This window comes from Suricata suricatta, chromosome 6 (assembly GCF_006229205.1).
Source record: "Suricata suricatta isolate VVHF042 chromosome 6, meerkat_22Aug2017_6uvM2_HiC, whole genome shotgun sequence".
In the NCBI taxonomy this organism is placed as follows: domain Eukaryota; kingdom Metazoa; phylum Chordata; class Mammalia; order Carnivora; family Herpestidae; genus Suricata; species Suricata suricatta.
In genome coordinates this window covers 147,183,604-147,203,665 of record NC_043705.1, presented here as the reverse complement: position 1 = coordinate 147,203,665, position 20,062 = coordinate 147,183,604, and the positions used below count along the sequence as shown (strand labels likewise).

The following is a 20,062-nucleotide window of genomic DNA, read 5'->3' as shown; positions in this document are numbered from 1 at the left end:
GGGGGCACCCTCCCCTAAGCTAACGTGTAAAATGCCTTCCACTGAACGTGGGGCCTGTTGAAATAAAACCCGACGGACAAAACCATAAAGCCATTAAGGGTCAAACCCACTCCGCAAAGGCCTCCACAAGCCGCCGGGTCCCTGTCAGCGACACGCTCTGAAACTCAGAGGATTTCTGAGTGAACATTTCTACCGGTAGTGCCGGTGAGGGGGCAGCCGCCCTGCTCCTGAGGGCCGGCAGGTGACTCAGCGGGGCCGCTGCTCCCACGGGGCTGACTCACCGGTTAGGGAGCAGCTGTAACCCCGAGGAATGTGGGCTGAACCGAACCCACGGGGCCAGTGACCGTGCACGAGGGACAGTTGGCGTGGTTCCAAGAATGCGAGGCTGCTTCCGGCCGGGAACCAAGCTGTGCGAGGAGAGGCGAGTGCAGGGGGCACGTTGGTGATCGTCTTACAAGTGTGGAAAACCATCTCACGATGCTTCCGCCCCCTCGTAACCACGGGCAACGCGGTTACGTCAGTGACATGGAGAAGCCGGGCAGTGGGTGTTTGTGCAGAGGCCCCCGCCGTCCTGGACGGGCCCGGCGGCGACAGCGGGAGCGTGGGTCCCTCCGCGCGTGTGCCTGGTGCGCTGTCACGAGGCAAGGACAGAAGGCAGGAGGACAGGAGGACGGAACGGGAGAGTCGTTTCCGTCGGTTCGATGTTGCATCAAAGTTACCTGCAAACATGAATGATGCCAAGTGTCAGGGGTTTTGATAGAAGGTGAGGCCGCCAGCCGCCGGGGCCGCCGGAACAGGAGCAGACGCCGCTCGGAGCGGCTCAGACACGCCCTGGTCCACGGCTAACGGAAGGCCTTCAAGACGGCCGCCCCTGAACCCTCAGTCTTCCCGGGGAGCCTGGACTCCCGGACGGATTTGCTCCTTTACGGCCGGAGAAGCTCCTGGCGGTGGGGCCGTGGCCTCCCTCCGAGGACCTGCAGGCACCGAGCAGGTTCCCTGTGTGGGCGGCTCGCTGCGAGCAGAGGGGACACCGGGGCCGTGTCCACGGGCAGCAAGGCGGCCCCCGGGGCCGGTCACTGGAGATATGGCTCCCGCCTCCCGCGCTCCGTGCTGTTCCGTCGGCCTCTCGGGCTCATTCTGAGACGCGCGCACGCCTGACTGGGGTGGCCTCGTAGCGAATGCCCTGACAAAGCGTGTCAAAATCCCACCGCTTCCAGAATAAAGCGCGAGTTGCCCGTGGGCTCTGAGGGGGGCGTCGCCCCGTGCAGGCTTCCGGGGCCCCCGGGCCGGGCCCAGGGTCAGGAGCTGGGGTGCTTTCACCAGCCTCAGTCTCCCCGTTCCCGCTCCCGGCTGCAGGGAAAGAAAGGGCTCACTGGGTCAGTTTGTTCACCTGAAGCGCCGGCATTTCCTGCCGCCAAGACCACTGAGCGCGGCTGCGGCCCCTGCGGCCCCAGCAAGCGGGGCTGGGGACAGCGGCCCAGGCACCTGCCCGGCCACCTCCCTGGACGTACCCATCTGGGGACCCGCCGTGGGACCCCTTCACCTGGCCGACCCTGAGAGTGGAGGCAGCCTCAGGTCTTGGGGGGAAGAGAGAACAGAAGCAATTAGGTAACAACAGAGTAAACTGCGCTTTAGAAGGAAATGATGCTGTGAACCAGGGAAGGAAGTAGAGAGGGGAGCAGAGTGGGGGTGGGAACAGGCGGCCCTGTGTGTCCAAGCCACCACTTGACCAAGAGTGACTGTGGCCTGGTGGAGGCTGCAGGGAGCCAGGCAAGAGGAGCAGCAGAGGGCCAAGGCCCTGGGGCAGATGTGGGCTTGGTGGGCGGGAGTCCAGCTCAGGGCAGGTCGGGTGGGACCTCCTGGCCGCTGAGGCCCTTGCTGTTAGAGCGCAGGAGCTGATTTCAGGGAGCAGAGGGGGCGGGGGGGGGGTGGAGCAGGGGGAGCAGTGGGAGCAGGAAGGAGCAGGAGGGAGCAGAGCGGGGTGGGGGGAGACAGCAGAGCACAAGGGCCCTCAGCCTCACCAGGCCTGTGGCGGAACCCACCCCCCACTTCCTGATGGGCCCGTGTGTGTGTCCTGCACCCTGCACCCCAGTCCTGGCCCCCCACCAGGAACACAGAGCCCGAGAGGGCTTGTCGGCATCTGCTGCGCCCCAGTCCAGGGAAGAAAGGACTGCTTTGGTGTGGGGCCCAAGCAAGCTCTGGGGCCTTGCGGGAGCTGGGCCCTGGAAGCGGCCCCTGGCCGCATCCCGGAGACCCTGGGCCACTCAGGCTTCCCTCTCCCACGCATGCTTTCCAGGTATTTTCCCAGAACACCGCCGTGGAGTTGGAAATCGTGATGGTGTTTTCCAGACGGGGAAGCTGGGCTCAGAGCCCTGGGATCTGGGGCCTGGCGGCGGGGAGAGGGTGTGCCGCCGCAGGGAGAACAGTCCAGGTCTGGGTTCCTGCGGAAGCTTCCAGAGAGAGCTGCCAGAGGAAGCCCGGGTACACCCGTCCGAGGGGCTCGTAGTGGGGTGGGGACTCCCGCCTCTGCCTCCTGTGGGGAGGGGGCCCCACTCTGGACACACCGGGGACAGAGCCCTGGGCTGCTCCCCCCTTGCTGGTCCCGGGGTCCAGGGAGCACCTCTGCCCTGTGTCCAGACCGTCCACACCCCCGTCCCCACCCCTCGACCCGAGTCAGCCTGGGGCACCTCTTTTCTCCCTCCCTCTCTGTCCCTCTGTCTCTCCCTCCATCTCTGTCTCTGCAGTGGCCTTTGCCCACCTGCCCTGCCCTCTCATCTCGGGAATTGGATGCCCCTAAATTCTAACCTGATTCCACCCTTCCTAAGTCCCCTGGCCTAGGGGCAAAGGTCGGAGTCCTGACTCACCCCTCCCCGAGTGACCCTCACCTGCCTTCCCTGGATGGTTCCTCGAATGTCAGCCTGAAGCAGTCGTGTGGGGTGGGGTCGGGGTCAGGAAGACAGTGTCCGGCCTTGGGGACATTGGACAGATAAGCAAAGAGACAACGACAGAACCCATCCCTCGGGGAAGGACCAGGTGGGACAGGTGGTCAGGGAAGGCGCAGCCCACCCCGAAGGCCAGACGGAGGCCAGAGGAGGGAGTTCCTGAGGGAGCCGCCCCGAGGAGGGCTGGGTGTGGCCTGGCCACCAACTCTGGGAAAGGCGGCAGCAGACGGGCAGGACAGTGGTGGGCACGTCCCCGCCCCACAGCTCTGTCCTTAACTCTGCTCGGCCTTCAGGATCGGCTTGGACGTAAGCCTTGGGTGGGGCTCTGCTCTCGTCGCCCTGGCTGGAGGCCCAGCGGGGCTGTCCTTCCAAGGGGACCAGGTGGAGGCTGCGTGCTCTCTGCACGTGCGGCTGGCTCCCCCAGGCCCCCTTGCCTGACCGCAGAGGAACCCCGCTTTCTGCCCCACTCGGGGCCGCCCCATGTGGGGCGCTGGGTAGGACAGAAATCCCGCAGCTGCCCTGAGAGGCTGGGGGGCAGCCGGGTGATGACCCGGGGAGCAGTGTGGGGCCGAGCGCCCTGGAGGCTGTCGTGGGTTACAAGGGCCTGCCTACAGGCACCCGGTGTCCGAAGGGGCTCTGGGTACCCAGACACCGGCGGGACCCAAAGCTCTCTGGGGAGCTGGTTAGAGCCTGGGGTTAGAGCCTGGTGCTTGGGCCTCGAGGGGTCCGGCAGCTCCCAGCTCTGAGTGAGCAGGGCCGTGAGCTGCTCCCAGGGCCCAGGTCCCCTCATGTCCCTGACTGGGTGGGGCGGGATGGCCCAGCACATGGCTGGCTGGCCCAGAGCCCTGGGGAGAGAGGGTGCCCCCGATCCCTTCTGCTGCGGGGGGCGTGGCAGTGCGCAGAGCCTTACAGGGTCTAGGGAGAAGCAGCATCCTACAGAGTGAGCCTGGGGCCTCACCCTGGGGGTGGGGGTGGGGGAGTAGGGGCTGGCCCGGGGAGCACCCCTGGGGCGGGGGCGGGGCGCTCAGTGGGAGGGGCCGGCAGCACCTGTGGGGCGGGCGGAGGGTCTGTGGGCCTCCACAGATAAGGCGTTAGCAGTGGGGCAGACTCGCCTCCAGATCTGCTGACGCCAGGTGCCCGGGGCGAGGTGCCAAAGGTCCCCTATAAAGTGCTTGGGCTCTGGGCCTGCGGCCACTCGCCCTCTGGCTCCCGGCTGCCTCTGCTTCGAGGGACCTGGCCTGCGACCACCATGGTGAGGCTCGTGCTGCCCAACCCGGGCCTGGAGGAGCGGATCCCGTCCCTGGACGAGCTGGAGAGCATCGAGGCCAAGGAGGCGGGCTCCCGGCCCCAGTGGGACAACAAGGCCCAGTACATGCTCACCTGCGTGGGCTTCTGCGTGGGCCTGGGCAACGTGTGGCGCTTCCCCTACCTGTGCCAGAGCCATGGTGGAGGTGAGCCCTGGGGCTGGGGGGGCTGGGTGGGGAGGGCAGCGCAGGCCCAGACCCAGGACCCAATGCGTGTGCAGGGAGGGGGGGAGTCCCCAGGGGGCCATGGCCACTACACGCCCTCCCCCTGGAGTGCCACCTGCGCCCCTTCCCCTGTGGACTCAGCCTCCCCGCTTGCAGCCAGGGCAGGGCCAGGCAGGGGTGGAGGGTGGTCCACCACATGGCCGGTGGAGACGGCCAGGGACATCCAAGGGTCTGCGTGCGCTCCCGGAGAACACATCTGACCTGGGTGTGGGGGTCTGCAGGGAACCGGCCAACCCCCTGGATGGAGCCCCCTCTCTGAGTGGAAGGGGCAATGGGGCCAGCCGTTGGCATGTCCGCCAGACGGGCACCACGCTCAGCTCTCCTGCTGCCCATCCATGTCCTAGGCGCGGCTGCAGCACCACGTCCTGGGTGGATGGAGGAGGGAGCCGGGCTGGGGGCAGGCGACTCACAGGACTCCCAGACCTCGGCCTTGCCTGGACCCCAGGGGTCTCCTGGAGGCTGCCCCTCCCCCCCTTAGCTGCAGATCCCCTAGGGTGCTGGCTTTGTGTCTTCCCCTCATCCACCTCCGGTGCTGTCTGCCTGGGCCCTGAGCCCCCAGAGGGGTGCAGCAGTCCGAGCTGGGGACCCCTGGACGGCATCTGGGAGGTGCAGGTGCTCACTGGGGAGACAGTGTGCAGAGCTGGCTGGCTGTCCTGGGGACGTGGGGGCTCAGGTGACGCGAGTTAGCGGAGGAGGCTGTTTTCTTCTTACTCTGAAGCATCTGCAGGCTGTCACCTGGGCTTTGGGACATGAAAGTGTCCCCAGGGAAGGCAGAAGTGATTGTTCCTGGTCAGTCTGAGTGGCCTGGAATTTCCCAGGGCTTGAGCTTCCCGGAGTCTGGGAGGGTGCGTCTCACACGCCCCACGTCCAGCCTGCCCCTCTGGGGGAGCAGCCCCGGGGGCTGGGGCGCTGAGCGATGGGTGTCAGTGAGTCTGCCTCCCAGATGCCCGGGGGGCACGCAGGATGTGGGTGTGGCCCAGATGCTTGTCCCCTGAGAGGAGGGGGGGTGGTACCACCAAATCCCCAAGGAATGCTGAGGAACCACAGGCCACGGGGCCCCTCCCTCCGGGAAGCATTCACCTGTGGGAAGTGGGTGCAGTGAGGGGGCAGCATGGGAACCGTGCCCCCAGACCCTGCAGACTGGCGGGGCTGTCCCCGAGTTAGCCCAGGAGCCGAGACCTGCCCTGGGCCCCCACAGCGGGCTTCCACGCTGCCAGCAGAGCTGGGGGTCCGACCTCTGTGCTCTGGGACCCTCCGTGGTTCACTCTCTGTCCTGTCCAGGCCACCGCCTGTCCTCTAGCGCCCGCCCGAGGACCGGCTGCAGACCAGCAGCCCAGCCCAGGAAGCGGAGGGCCGCGGGGATGCGACCGCGGTCGCTGACCCTCTGCGTGAGGCTTCCCAGGCCTGCAGCCCCAGCTGTAAGGTGGGGTGGGTGGGTGGGTCGTGTGACTTGAAGAGGCTGGTTCCGTGAAGACAGTATGTGCCTCCGGCTTTTAGGTAATTACTTTTAGATAATTTATTTTTAACTTTATATTATGGAAAAAATTTAAATACAGAAAAGTAGAGAAAACTACAATCCAGACCCGTCCACCCGACTTCCATTCAGCCGGCAACAACATTCCGCTGTATCCGCTGTGGCCGAGGTGGTACACGCGCACACACAGGCACGCGCGCGCGCGCGCACCCCCCCACGAGGCATGCATGAGCGTGCACAGCACGTACCCACACCCCCACGCACACGCACACCCCACGCGGCACGCATGCGCTCACAGAGCACACACCCACTCCTCCACGCGGTACGCATGCGCGCCAGCACACACCTACACCCCCCCCCCATGATTGCGCACAGCTCCCAAGCGGCACACCTGCGCGCGCACAGCACACCCCCACACCCTCATGTGCGGGCGCACCCCGCGCGCACCCACGCAACACGCAGGCAACTATGCATGCATGCTCACACACAGCGTGCACCCACACATGCACACACGTAGTGATACACACACAGCCATGCATGCACATACCCACGCACCCGCACACACCCATGCACCGGGTGCGCGTGTACCCATGCGCAGTGCCCCCCTCTGGTGCATGGTGTTAGGAGACGGTTTGATCACACGAAAGGTCCCCCTCACTGGGTCTCTCTGACGGGTCCTCGGGGCAGCGCTGTGACAGACACAGGGGCGGGTGGCTCCCGGCGGGCTGTGCCCTCCGCCTGCACAGCCTCGGGCGGCTGGTGCTCCTTCCACTTCAGCTAGAGCTGCGCACTGGGCTCTGTGCTCACCTGCAAGTGACACAGGCCCATGAGCTGCCAAAGGGCAGATTCTTCCCCACATCCCAGGCTGGCACCCAGCCACCCTGCGCCCTGCCCCCCAGCAGGCTCCGGGTAGCCACTCTCATAGGGCAGCTGCCCCGGGGAAAGGAAGGAGAGCCGGAGGGGAGTGGGGTGGGGATGGGGTGGGGATGGAAATGGGGTACAGATGGGGATGGGGTGGGGATGGTATGGGGTGGGTTGGGATGAGGTGGGGTGGGAATGGGGTACGGATGGTGTGGGGATGGATTGGCAACACAGGGGAATAGGCTGGGTGTGGGAAAGGGTTTGTGGGTCACAATGGCTTAGGAGGAAATCTTGTGTGGACTTGGGCCTGGGTCTGGCCTGGGGCACTGGGTGGGGGCACGTGCGTTGACCACAGAGCGGGCATCGGGAACTCCTCCAGGGGTCCCTGTCTGTCCCCTCCCCCAGAGTCCCTGCTGCCACATCCCACACGTGTCTCAGGGTGCACTTCACAGGACTTTCCTCTGTGTGCTCAGATAGTACCTATGCCTTGACCTTGACCGTGGTGACCCCATGCTGGTCCTCCCGGGCCTGAAAGGGACCTGGGCACAGGCTCTAGGGTGCAGGCCCCGGGGCAGGGAGGGCAGAACGGGGCCCTCGGAAGTGTGGGATGCTAGGTGGCTCTACTTGTGGGGTTGTGACTAGACGGTGCCCCGGCGATCCCTGCCAGTTGCTGTGATCTGGGCTGCATTGTGGGGTCTCTGTGAGCCGTCGGGGACTCCCCGGACTGGGTAGGCAGCCAGAAGGGAGGCCAGCAGGTGCGCCAGACCCCGGGAGGGTCCAGCCCACTGTGCTGCTTTGTCCCCGCCTAAGATGGCCATCCAGTGTTTGGGCGATTTTTGGAGAGTTCCGTCTGGTCTGGACTGTAGGTGGAAGGCTGGAAGGCCCTGGGGTGGGGGGGGAAGCAGCAACACACATCTGCCTTCGTGGTGACGGTGAAGGGGGCTGGGGGGAGGGACCCTGGGGGCGGCGGCGGTGTCCTGGGAGGCTGGCTCCCACCCACACGTCTGCCGCCATCCCCTGGGGCAGCCCGGGGACACCACACCAGGCTCCCAGGACCGGTTGGAGGAAGAGTGCCACCCGAACCCCACAGGGCCGCCTGCAGCCTGTCGCGGCTCCTTGGTCACCCCTCAGGACTCACACAGAACTGGGCCTCTGGGGAGTCTCCAGAGCGGGGGGCCAAGGGCCTGCGCACCCCGCCCCGCTTCCCAGCTCCTCGAAGAGAACCAGAGCCGTGTTTCCGCCCAGCGGTCCGTCCCCTCGGGCGCGTCCACCCCTCCCGCCGCAGCCGGCGGCCTCCGGGCGTGTGTCCACCGGAGCCGAAGCCTGGGCGGCCCAGGAGGCCCGTCTCCGGGGACCTTTGTACCCGCCACGGTGCCTGCTGGCCGCGCCCCCTCCTCTGCCCTTCCCTTCCCTGCTGCCTCCACCTTTACCCACGGGAAGGGAAGAGGTAGATGGGTTTTAAGAAGAAAGTCAGGTATCCTGGGGCTTAACCTGTACAGAGATCTTGGTGTTGCTCGAGAACATTCTCCTGGCTGGAAGGCCCGCGGGCCGCCGCCCTGGGCGGGGGGCGCTGGGTGGGCAGACCCACCGCCTCACTGGGACGGGCCCCCAGGCATGGGGACGCAGGCGGCTCGTCGTGGGAGGTGGAGTGGACGTGTGCTTGCCCCCTACCCCCGCCCCTCACTGGCTGCGCCCGCGCCCCCCCAAGCTGAACTCATGCACAGGGGACCCGCCCCTGCTGGCCTGGAGGAGCTCACGTGAGGGAGGGGCCAGGCGTCCCGGAGGAGGGGCTTTCCAGGGGGCGTTTCCTAGGACGGGGGGGCATTTCCTGATGGAGGAGGCGCAGGAAGGCTGGTGGGTGAAAGTGGCATCATGAGGAAAAGGGGATTGAAGGACATTTTGAAGCCTTGTCCCCAGATGGACTTGTTTTCTTGGTAGTTTTGCTCAGAGGTTTTCTTTTTCTTTTTTTTCTTTTTTTTTAATTTTTCAAAAATGTTTATTTTTTGAGAGATAGAGCATGTGAGGTGGGGGGCAGCGTATCCCAAGTGGGCTCTGTGCTGACAGCAAGCCTGACGTGGGCTCAAACTCACACAGTGAGGTGCTGACCTGAGTTGGAGTCGGACCCTTAACCCCTGAGCCCCTAGGCGTCCTGCTCAGGGGCTTTCAAATCGAACCCCTAAGAAAACGGGGGAGACAAATCTTTTCTTGTTTTAACTTAACCCTCATGGACACGGAGCACCGTGAGCAGGTCCTGACTGCGATGTTAGTGGCCCCTGCCTGTGAGCCTGTGGCCCGGGCTGAGCCCCCAGACCCAGGGCGCTGCAGCTAGCTGGTGGGTCTTCCGTTCCCGGTGCCTGTCTTTCCCCCTCGGTTTTCTGTCGTCACGTTGAGTACCATGCCCCCACTTGTGGCCCAGGTCCCTTGCTTTCTTGGAATTTTGACCTTAGCATCCGAAGGGGCCTGACCCTCGAGCCCCGTGCTGGGAGAGAGGCCGCTCGGGCGGTCCAGCCCGCAGATGGAGGACGACCCGCTGGGAGGGGGAGCATTGCTGGGCTCTGGGGGCCTGTGCCTCCAGACATGAGGGCCCTGCAGAGCAGAAGGAAGAGGTAGAGAGCTAACCCAGGGCAGAGGCAGAGATAGGCTGGCGCTGGCAGAGGTCGCCCTGGGAGAGGGACTGAGTGCCCGCCCCCGCCTCTGAATGCACTGGTCCGTCCTGAGGCCACAGTGCCTCCAGACCCGGGTCAGCAGTCCTGGCAGCGCGGCTGCGGCCTGGCCTAGGCGTCACACTCCGGTGACCTCGGTGACCTCAGCTGTCCTGGTCTCCGCTAGGTCGAGCTCAGCTCGGGAGGGAGTGGCCCAGGGGCTAATTTCCCAGCTCAACCTGCTGTCCTGAGCCGGGCCAGCCGGGTCCTGGTGCCCGCAGCCCCGGGGGGCTGTCCCTACATCCCCTCGTGTGGCCTCGGCTCTGGGTGAGGGCCCGCCGGGCCTTCAGGGGTCCTCAGTGTACCCCAGCCAGCCCCCCGGGGCTCAGATCGAGGACCCCGGGTGGGTGTCTGAACCCCCCGCTCCCGTGACCTCTCCCCTCTGACCCTCGCACCCTGCTTCCCTGCACTCCCCTGTCCCCTGATTCCCGGGGGCTTATGTACACCCGGCCTTGGCAGCGGTGTCAGCCTCCCAAGTTTGTGTCTCTGCAGGTGCTTTCCACAAAAGCCTGTGTCCCCAGAGGTGGCCCTGTGCCCCCCCCTTCCCCGAGCCGTCCCTGACCCCCTGCTGCTTCTCCCCACACAGGGGCCTTTATGATCCCGTTCCTCATCCTGCTGGTGGTGGAAGGCATCCCGCTGCTACACCTGGAGTTCGCCATCGGCCAGAGGCTGCGCAAGGGCAGTGTGGGCGTCTGGAGCTCCATCCACCCGGCCCTGAAGGGCGTAGGTGTGCGGCCAGGCCCTGCTGGGGGGGTCCCCTGTCGGCAGCAAGCATCCCTCCTGCCTTCCCTGCCCGATTCCAGGGAGGGGCAGGGCCCCGGGCTTGGCCCCCTGACCCTGGGTTTTTGCAAAGCCTTCTTGAGAATCTCAGGTCCGGGCCCAGGTCACCCCTGGCCGTCAGGGGCCAGCAGGGCAACGGAGACCATCCTGAGTCCCCAGGAGACCGGGGCTGTGAGGGTATAGATGCACAGGGAGAGTAGAGACCCACCCCCTGCCCAGATCAGGGCTCAGCAGTGGCTGCATGGCCCGGGAGGGGGGCTGACTGCTGAGACCCCCGGCTGCTCTCCAAGTTTCCTCCATCCACCCCCCGAAAAGTCAGCAAGGACGTTCCTCCCGGCACTGGCCCCTCACCCCACACTGACCCCTCGCCCCACACTGACCCCTCGCCTCGCACTGACCCCTCGCCCCTGGCAGTGCCCCCTCACCCGGCACTGGCCCCTCACCCCCGGCAGTGCCCCCCCTCCTGAGCAGTGATGGTCTGGCCCCCCAGGCATCGCATCCATGTTCGTGTCCTTCATGGTGGGACTCTACTACAACACCATCATTGCCTGGGTCATGTGGTACTTCTTCAACTCCTTCCAGGACCCCCTGCCCTGGAGCGAGTGTCCGCTCGACACCAACAGGACAGGTGAGCCCTGGGAGGGGGGGCGCCCCTGTGATCATGCGGGTTGATGGCCCTCAAGCACTTGCCCTCTGATTGGCCCGATTCCGGGTGCCTGGAGCCCAGGTTCGGCCACACCCAGAGCACAGGTCGGGCAGCAGGGCATTGAGAGATGGCACGCTGCAGGAGCAAAGCCCTTAAAACCCCGTCAGGGGCGGCGGTGTGGCCCAGGCTGTTATGAAGGAAAAGGGGCTGCCCATCGCCGGGGCCCCGCAGGCAGATGGCCACCCTGGGGCTCCGAGCTGCGAGCGGGGTGTGCGTGCTTTCGGGGAGCCACACCCCAACATCGCCGGGCCAGCGTCCCAGGCCGCGCCGGCCTGTCCCTCACCCTGACGGAGGCTCTGTGTGCGGAGCTCTCCTGCCCTCGCTCCCGGCTCCTTCCAAGGACCCCCCCGCACTGGGGTGGGGGAGCAGGCCCCCTGCCGCGCACCTCCGAACCTGGACGTGAGCTGCCTGCGCTGTGAGCACGGGTCCAGCCGGCAGAGTGGCCGGTGCGGTTTGCACAGTGCCTCCGGACGTGCTGGGGTCCGGCTGCGAGATGGGCCCCGCGGGGCCGGGGGAGGACAGGGCCTTTCCTCACGGCCCTCGGGAAACACTGAGCACACTGTCCCCATCTCCGGGGATGGGGTCAGGGTCTGGGTCTTCCGGGATTAGACTGCTTCTCCCCGGCAGCGTCTGGCGCTGTCCCAGAAGGGCCCCGAGGTCCCCGGGACCCATGGTGATGAGGACATGTGAGGTTGAACAGAGTTGCCTGCTGTGGGCCCCGGCCAGGGGGCCTTGAAGACCCATGGCCCCCTGTGAGGCAGAGCGCCTCGCCCAGCTCAGCCCCTCCGCTAAGCCTGTGGGGCTCTGTCTCCCTGCGGCAGGGGTGAGGCAGCAAAGGCAGGTGGTCAAGGCCCGGGTGCACGGCCCACACGTGCATGAGTACACATAGGTCTGCGTGTATGTGCACACGGGGGTGCAAGGGGTTGTGTTTGCATGCACGTATACTTGTGTGCACATATCTATGTGAATTGCACTGTGTGCGTGCATGTCTGGGTGCCTGTGAATATGTGGGTGAGTGTGTGCATGTGTGGGTGGGTGCACGTGTGCAGGTTGTGTGCGTGCATGTGTGGGTGCGTGTGTGTGTGTGTGTGTGTGTGCATGTGTGGGTACGTGTGGATTTGTGGGTGTGTTCGTGCATGTGTGGGTGCATGTGGATTTGTGGGTGTATGTGTGTGCGTGCATGTGTGGGTGCATGTGTGCATGTGTGGGTGCGTGTGTGTGTGTGCATGTGTGGGTACGTGTGGATTTGTGGGTATGTTTGTGCATGTGTGGGTGCATGTGGATTTATGGGTGCATGTGTGTGCGTGCATGTGTGGGTGCATGTGTGCATGTGTGTGGGTGGGTGCACGTGTGCAGGTTGTGTGTGTGCGTGTGTGGGTGCACGTGTGTGGGTGTGGGTGCACGTGTGAAGGTGTGCACAGGCACATACAACATCCCTGCTGTCAAGGTCTCAAAAACACGACCCGTGTTCCCCGTGGCTTAGTCCCCCACCTTGGCCCGAACCCCGTGTCCCGCTCTGACCTGTGTGAGTGTCCGCCCCCAGGCCACGTGGATGAGTGCGCGCGCAGCTCCTCTGTGGACTACTTCTGGTACCGGGAGACCCTCAACATCTCCACCTCCATCAGTGACTCGGGCTCCGTGCAGTGGTGGGTCCTGCTCTGCCTGACCTGTGCCTGGAGCGTCCTCTACGTGTGCACCATCCGCGGCATCGAGACCACCGGCAAGGTGCCCGTGGGGGGGGCGCCCCAGCACCTTCCGCGGCTGTGAGGGGCGTGGACCCGTGGCCGGCTATCCGCAGGGGCCTCTGCAGCCCACGTGCACTCAATCCCAGGCTCAGAGGGCCAAGGGAGCCAGTGTCCCCAGTCGGGAGGCGCTGGATGTCACAGTCACACAGAATGCGGGGAAGTGGAGGGTCGGGCACACCTCCCTGCCCGGAGTCTGTGGGCGTGGGGGGCACCTGGCCGGGGGCAGGGCAAGGGCCCTAACCCGCAGTCCTTCCCCCCTGCCCCTGCCTGGCCCACAGGCCGTGTATGTCACCTCGACGCTGCCCTACGTCGTCCTGACCATCTTCCTCATCCGGGGCCTGACGCTGAAGGGAGCCACCAATGGCATCGTTTTCCTCTTCACCCCCAACGTGAGTCCTCCGAGGTCCCCCCGAGGCCCAGGGGCAGGGGAGGCCAGGCTGGGCAGCCGTCGGCTCCACTGCAGCTGTGTGGCCAGAGGACGGCCGCCACCCGGCCGAGTGTCAGCAGACACCTAGGGACTGAGGCTGAGGGTCTCTGTCCGGCCACAGGTCACGGAGCTGGCCAACCCGGTCACCTGGCTGGACGCGGGGGCTCAGGTCTTCTACTCCTTCTCGCTAGCCTTCGGGGGCCTCATCTCCTTCTCCAGCTACAACTCTGTGCAGTGAGTGCGGGCAGGACGGGTGAAGTGGGGGAAGCTGTGCAGGTGACCCCACTGACCTGGGCCCCAGCAGGGCAGCGGCCTCAGGGTGCAGGCCTCCGGGGGGCTTTCATGAGCGAGGGAGGCCCCACGAGTGAGGCCCGTTAATGATGCAGCCTCCCCTTGGCACCTCGGTCACCGTTACAGTGAGCCCTGGTGTTCCAAGCCCCCCTCCCCTTGGCACCCAGGACCCCAGGGGCGCCCGTCCCCGCAGCCCAGCCCAGGCCGACACCCACGCGGTGGGGCCCCAGCCCCCAGGGCCTCCCCGGCCTCTGATGTGCCCTCCCGGGTATCTGGAGGGCACGGGCGGCCGGGAAGCCGGCGTCCTCTGTGTCTGCCCTCCACCACTGCGCTCTGTGTCCTCTGGGTCTGGCCCTGCGCTTCCTCCCTCGCCCGGGCCGCGCCCGCCGTGTGGACCGGCACGCGGTCCCGTGGCGCACGCACGCTCCAGTTGTTTCCACTTTCCGTGGACTGTGAGCGAGCTGCCGGGAGCATTCCCGTCCCAGCTTCGGAGCTGACGTGTGTTCACGCCTCGTGGGCGTGCCCGGGGGGGGGCGGCACTGTTTTCCACAGAATCGCCCCCTTTCACCGTCCCTAAGCTGGGGGGCAGGGCCCGATGTGTCCACACCCTCGCCAACACCTTATTATCTGACTTTCTGATACCAGCCATCAGAAGCATCCGGAAGGATGTTGGTGTCAGCGGTGGGGGTGGGAGGTTGGGGGCGATGTCCTAGGCCCTCTGGGCTGCAGGAGCTTTGGGCAACCAGGGGAAGGCGGGGGTCCTGGCCCAGCCCGCCGCCTCGAAGCCTTGTGACCCAGGGGAGTAGGGGTTGGGGTCTCCAGGGCCGGTGGCTGCAGGGGGGAGGGGCGGAGGGGCGGAGGGGAGCCGGGTCGCGGTCCCGGGTCAAGGTCCCCGGCCTGCAGCGACCAGCCGGTGCTCCCACCGCAGCAACAACTGTGAGATGGACTCAGTGATTGTGTCGGTCATCAACGGCTTCACGTCCGTGTACGCAGCCACCGTGGTCTACTCCATCATCGGCTTCCGCGCCACGGAGCGCTACGATGACTGCTTCAACACGTAGGTGCTCGGCCCAGGAGCGCGCGCACCGCCTCTGGGGAGCCCCCCGGGCCTGCAGCCAGCCTCGCTCTCCTCCCAGGAACATCCTGACGCTCATGAACGGGTTCGACCTGCCCGAGGGCAACGTGACACAGGAGAACTTTGCGGAGCTGCAGCAGTGGTACAATACCACGCAGCCCGAGGCCTACGAGAAGCTGCATTTCCAGACCTGTGACATGAACTCCTTCCTCTCGGAGGTCGGTACCTTGGGTGGGCCTGGGGCAGGGGGCGGGGCCGAGTTCCCCCCACCAGCGGTTCCGGTGGGCCTGTGCCCGGGTGCCCTGTCCAGGACTCCAGGGTCGCCATGCCCCAGCCCCAGGCCACCAGGCTGCTGCTTCTGCCTCTGCTTTTGCCTGGAGTTTGTGCCCTGGGGCTGGCTGGGCTCCCCTGTTGTCCTGAGTACCCCCCCTCACTCCCTCGGGGACGCACCGATGCCCCACATCCTGCAGTCCAGGCCCACCTCGCAGGGCGGAGCTGGTGCGTGGAAGGCGGCAGCATGTTTTCCCACAAACTCTAGGAGATGCTGTGAAGTTACTTTGGGGTCCCTGCCTTCTGAGTGAGTCCCTGGGAGCGGAGCCCATGCCCTGCAGGGAACGCAGGGGCCCCGGGCCCCTCACTGAGCCTCTCAGCCCCACCAGGAATACCCACGGCCAAGGCTGAGGCTTCGCTGACCCGCGTGGGGCCAGAGGCAGGGGCACAGGGTTAGCCGCTTCTTCGTCCGCAAGCCCGTCGGTGCACACGCCTCCTGTGGCGCGCCCCAGGCTGGCCCAATGGCCGCGGGCCCAGCTGTCCGTTCAGGACACTCGCTCAGGCTGGTGAAGTCGCCCTGCACTCAGAGCCCAGCCGGGCATGTGGGGAGCGTCTCAGGAGGCGCCCAGTGGGGCGACACCTGTCAGCGAGCGGACGGTGTCCTTCCTGGCCTGTCGCGTGTCTGTGTGGGCAGCACGGGGCCCTGACCGCTGCCGGGCAATGCCATCCACTTCCTGGTATTTAAACTCGTTTAGCTTTTAAAAGTGCAGTTGGGCCTGAAAGACAAGCCCTGGTTGTTTTCCCAGGTGGCTGTAATCAGTGCTCTCCTGTGTAGCAGGGGTGGGGGGGGGCTCAGCAGGTGCAGGGTGGCCCAGTGAGGGCGGGGGAAGGCCGGGAGGGGAGCGTGCGCCTCGCTGATGGAGCTGCTCCCCTGCAGGGCGTGGAGGGCACCGGGCTGGCCTTCATCGTCTTCACGGAGGCCATCACCAAGATGCCCGTGGCGCCGCTGTGGTCTGTCCTCTTCTTCATCATGCTCTTCTGCCTGGGCCTGTCGTCCATGTTTGGGAACATGGAGGGTGTGGTCGTGCCCCTGCAGGACCTCAAGATCATCCCCAAAAAGTGGCCCAAAGAGCTGCTCACAGGTATGTGGGGCCGGGCCGGCCGCCAGGGTGCAGCCTCGGCCCAGACGCAGGGCCTCGGTCCGCAGCGGCCGTGTTCTGTCCCGAAGGCCTCATCTGCCTGGGGACGTACCTGATCGCGTTCATCTTCACGCTGAACTCCGGCCAGTACTGGCTGTCGCTGCTGGACAGCTACGCCGGCTCCATCCCGCTGCTGATCATCGCCTTCTGCGAAATGTTCGCTGTGGTCTACGTGTACGGCGTGGACAGGTAGGAGGCCAGGCCGTGGGGTAGGAAGGCCCTGCACTCAGGGCAGGGGGGACAGGCGTGTGTGACACAGGGCCGAGCGCGCACGTCCCTTCAGAGCGTGTGGGGCCTGGGTCTGCAGGGCTGCGGCCAGAGGGCCACCCGGAGTTGTGTGAATGGCGCCGCCTGCAGTTTCCGGGTGCTTCCGGCCCCGACACAGACGAGCACCAACAGGCCACGCACTCTTGGGGGTGGGGGGCCCCGCAACCGCCAGGAAGAGACAGGCCCCTCGGGTCTGACCACGTGATTTAAAAGTCCTACTGAGCAGAGCTGCACCACCTGGAGGGGGAGCATTCGCCTGTCTCTCGGGCCGAGAAGCGGGGAGCAGGTGGGCCTGGAGGGGCCAAGAAGCCACGGAGGCTGGGGCTCAAGGGGCAGAAGCGAGAGCTGGACGTGGCCAGGGTGGGCGCTCACTGTGGGGCTCTGCCGTGGGGTCCCTCCATGGCTGCCGGCCTGGGGAGGGACTGTGCGCCTTGTGTGCCCCATGTGTGCCCAGTGTGGCCAGGGGAGCTCCGTGGTGCGGGCACTCTGGGCCTTTCTAGGGGGAGAGAGCGCCACGCAGCCAGATGGAGCCCCCGGCAGAGAGGCGGCCAGTGTGCCTGTCAGTGGTCTGCTTGGCCAGACGCTCGGGCAACACACCCTGACCAGACATGAGCGGGGGCCCAGAGAACGGCCGTGGTCCCTCGCCAGGAGCTGGGCTCACGAGGACCTTGAGAGGGCCTGCCGATGTCCGCTGCACAGGTGCCAGCCCGCGGAGGTGCTCCGACGTCGGGGCGCCCCCCCTGTGCCCGTGAGGGCTCTCGTCGCCAGGATGCAAGCGGAGGAGGCTTATTTCCGCAACACACTGCGAACTGGCCGAGGCGCCACGGTGGACTGCGTGTGGCCCCGCCTGCTCCCAGCACTCCAGCGACATGGGGAAGCAAGTTGTGGCCAGGCCTGTGACAGAGAGAGGGCACTGCCGTCTGTGAACGCCCCGGGACAGCAAGAAGCCAGATGCTTGTTGGGGTCACCGCACGACGCCCTGGCGGGGACAGGGCGCACAGAGGAGACGCAGCACCGTGGCCTCCCTGGCCCTGCGGGGTCTGGCCTGGGGCTGAGGCCTGGGCAGCAGTACCTCCCCAGAAGTGTCCTCTGGATTCTCCGTGTCCAGGACAGCTCGTGGCCCCGTGCCGCAGGCTCCACGCTGATTTCTGCGGACAATGGGCTGCGGGCAGAAGAGAGTCCGGCCTGAAGGGGCTGGGGGAGCTGTCCAGCGGTGGGGCTGCTGCTTCGCCAGGGAGGCCGGGACCGGCTGCCTCCGGCCCACCCTCCACCCCTGGAACCGGTGAGCCCGCCCGGGAGCACCTGCCCGGACCGCCGCGTGGAGTCTGCGGCCCGAGCCCTGGCGGAGGCCCCGGGGCAGCGGAGGCTCCCGCCGGCCTCTGGAGGTGGCGACCTGGGCCCACAGGGATGGCCAGGTGTCCTGTCAGAGAAAAGACCAGGCCGCGGCGCTGCACGTGGTGACGCCTGTGCGGGCCGGACAGGCCAGCCGCCCTTGCCTTGTCGGGATCTTAGGCCCGGTGACATCCCCGTGACAGCTCTCCTCCTGCCCCCTCGTCCAGGTTCAACAGGGACATCGAGTTCATGATTGGCCACAAGCCCAACATCTTCTGGCAGGTGACGTGGAGAGTGGTCAGCCCGCTGCTCATGCTCGTCATCTTCCTGTTCTTCTTCGTGGTCAAGGTCAACGAGGAGCTGACCTACAGCGTCTGGGACCCCGCCTATGTGAGCCGAGGGGCTGCTGGGAGGGGGCGGCGGGGGTCTCGCTCCCTGTGGGGTCAGGAGCCGCGGTGCCCCTCCTCTCCCCCACGAGGACCGGGCGGGGACCTATGGGGGAGGGGTTCTGCCGGCCGCTCAGCCCCGCTCTCTCCCCAGGAGGGATTTCCTAAATCCCAGAAGGTGGCCTACCCGAGCTGGGTGTACGCTGTGGTGGTGATCGTGGCCGGCGTGCCCTGCCTGGTCATCCCTGGCTTCGCCGCCTACAAGCTCATCCGGAACTACTGGCAGAGGCGGGGAGGCCGCCAGGGGCTGGTCAGCGGGCCGTCCGTGCCCTCCATCAACGGGGACCTCAAGTACTAAATGGCCCGGCTCGGGGCGTGTGGCCATGGGGGGGCGCTCCGGGCTACACACTTGGAAGGATGTGCATCTGTGTGTGTGTGTGTACACGTGTGTGTGTTCGCACGGGTGAGTGCATGTGCATGCCGTGTGTACATGTGCACATGTAAGTGTGGGTGGGTGTGGATGTGTGTGCACGCTTGTGTGTACACATGTTGAAGTGTGTGCGCATGTACATGCCTGAGTAATGGTGGGCATGTGTATATATGTGCTGTGTGCATGAGTGTGGATACGTGCCAGTGTGCACACACGTGTTTGTGCACACACACGCCTGCACACGCTCCGGGCACAGAGCTGCGGCGGTGTGAGGAGGCCGCGTCTGCCCTGCTCCCCCGGCAGGAGACGGGCTCCCTGTGCCCCTCAGGACCGCCTCCTTGCCGCCCACCCTCGCCTTGCTGTTGGCCCTTGACCTAGGAGGTCCCGGTGAGGTCGGGGCACGGGGCCCCGCCCGAGGATGCCCCGCACAGGCCCCGGGGCTGAGTGGCTAATCGTCAGTTCTGCAGCTCAGCGGGGCCCGGCTCGGGCGGAAGGCTCCCTGCGTGCTCCCTGCAAGGAGCGGAGCCACACGGCTGTCCAGCCGGCACCGGGACGGCCAGTTGCACGGTGACGCGGCCGTGGCTGCCACGGTCAGGACCGTCCACGGTCCCCTGCACGGCGAGGCCCGGGAAGCCTAACCAGTCGGCGCCACTCGGTGGAGTCGGGGGCTGACTCCTCCGTCCCCGTCCGGGGACTCACAGCCGAAGTCACTGGGCGCCTGGGGGGGGGTGTTACTTTAATGGGCTGGTTGCCTCCGCCCTCCACAGAAAAAATCTGGAGTCGTAAGTTAAACCGGACTTTCTGAGAACCCCCTGGGCAGGGGTGGGGACCCAGGTCCTGGAGCCGCGTCCCCCCCTCGGACGCCCCAGTGCCCTGTCCCTGTCTCCATGCCTCCCGTCCAGCGGTGGCCATGGAGTTGAGCCCTGCGGCGCCCGCCGTGAACTCCAAACACCGGGCCGTGTCCAGGCCTCTGCTGTCACCTGCGGAGCCTTGGCAGCCGGGTGGCTCACGGCCCTCCATGCCCGGCCTGCCTGGGGCGCCCCGTCCCACAGGGCTCCAGCCTCTCCCCCTCCCCCTCCCCTCTGCCTTCCCCACCCCGCTGTGAGAACACGGGGAGCCCTGTCCATGCGCTGCCCCCTGGGGTGTGTGGAGAGGACCCTGGGGGGTGTGACCTGGAGGGGCTCATCCAGTCATGCCACCCCCCCACCAGCGCCTTGTTCGCAGACACGGCATATTTGCATGTTTTCGTGGGCGTAATGTGTGCCAGTCTAAATAAACTGCCGTTTCGTATTCTCGGCCTAAACGTTGTCTGGATGCAAAGGGACGAGCAGGGAGCAGAGCCCCATCACGCGGGGCGGCGCGGACTGTGGTCCTGGTTGGGGGGTTTTCTCTGAAGAAGCGGGGACGCCAGGTCACTGTGTCCGCGGAGCCTGGGGCGTGGTGAGGGGCCTTGGGCTCTGGGCCGTGGCACCCCAGGGAGGTCAGGTGGCTGGGCAGGGGCTGCTCCCTCCCCTCGGCTTCTCACACCTCCGGCCCCTCCCCTTCTCCCTCCCCTCCTGCTCCCTCCCCTTCTTACTCCCCACCCACCCAGGGAGGAGTCACTGGAAGTGTGGCCACCAGGGCCCACACCTCCGGGTCCCACGTAT

General features: G+C 66.2%; 1 protein-coding gene across 1 annotated transcript; it reads left to right on the top strand.

Annotated features, from left to right (window-relative positions):
- The first annotated feature begins 4,191 nt into the window (after positions 1-4,191).
- SLC6A19 (solute carrier family 6 member 19) lies at positions 4,192-19,719 on the top strand. The gene is made up of 12 exons (XM_029941664.1): positions 4,192-4,393; positions 10,095-10,235; positions 10,779-10,916; positions 12,538-12,719; positions 13,018-13,128; positions 13,288-13,400; positions 14,386-14,514; positions 14,594-14,750; positions 15,740-15,944; positions 16,031-16,190; positions 17,828-17,990; positions 18,141-19,719. The coding sequence occupies exons 1-12, from the start codon at positions 4,192-4,194 to the stop codon at positions 18,342-18,344; spliced, it is 1,905 nt and encodes a 634-aa protein (XP_029797524.1). The 3' UTR covers positions 18,345-19,719.
- The last annotated feature ends 343 nt before the right edge of the window (positions 19,720-20,062 follow it).

Excerpts from the sequence above, each read along its gene's own strand:
- SLC6A19 (XM_029941664.1), top strand. The coding sequence starts at position 4,192 with ATGGTGAGGCTCGTGCTGCCCAACCCGGGCCTGGAGGAGCGGATCCCG. Across the intron at positions 12,720-13,017 it reads GCATCGAGACCACCGGCAAG|GCCGTGTATGTCACCTCGAC; the intron begins GTGCCCGTGGGG and ends CCTGGCCCACAG. Across the intron at positions 13,129-13,287 it reads TTTTCCTCTTCACCCCCAAC|GTCACGGAGCTGGCCAACCC; the intron begins GTGAGTCCTCCG and ends GTCCGGCCACAG.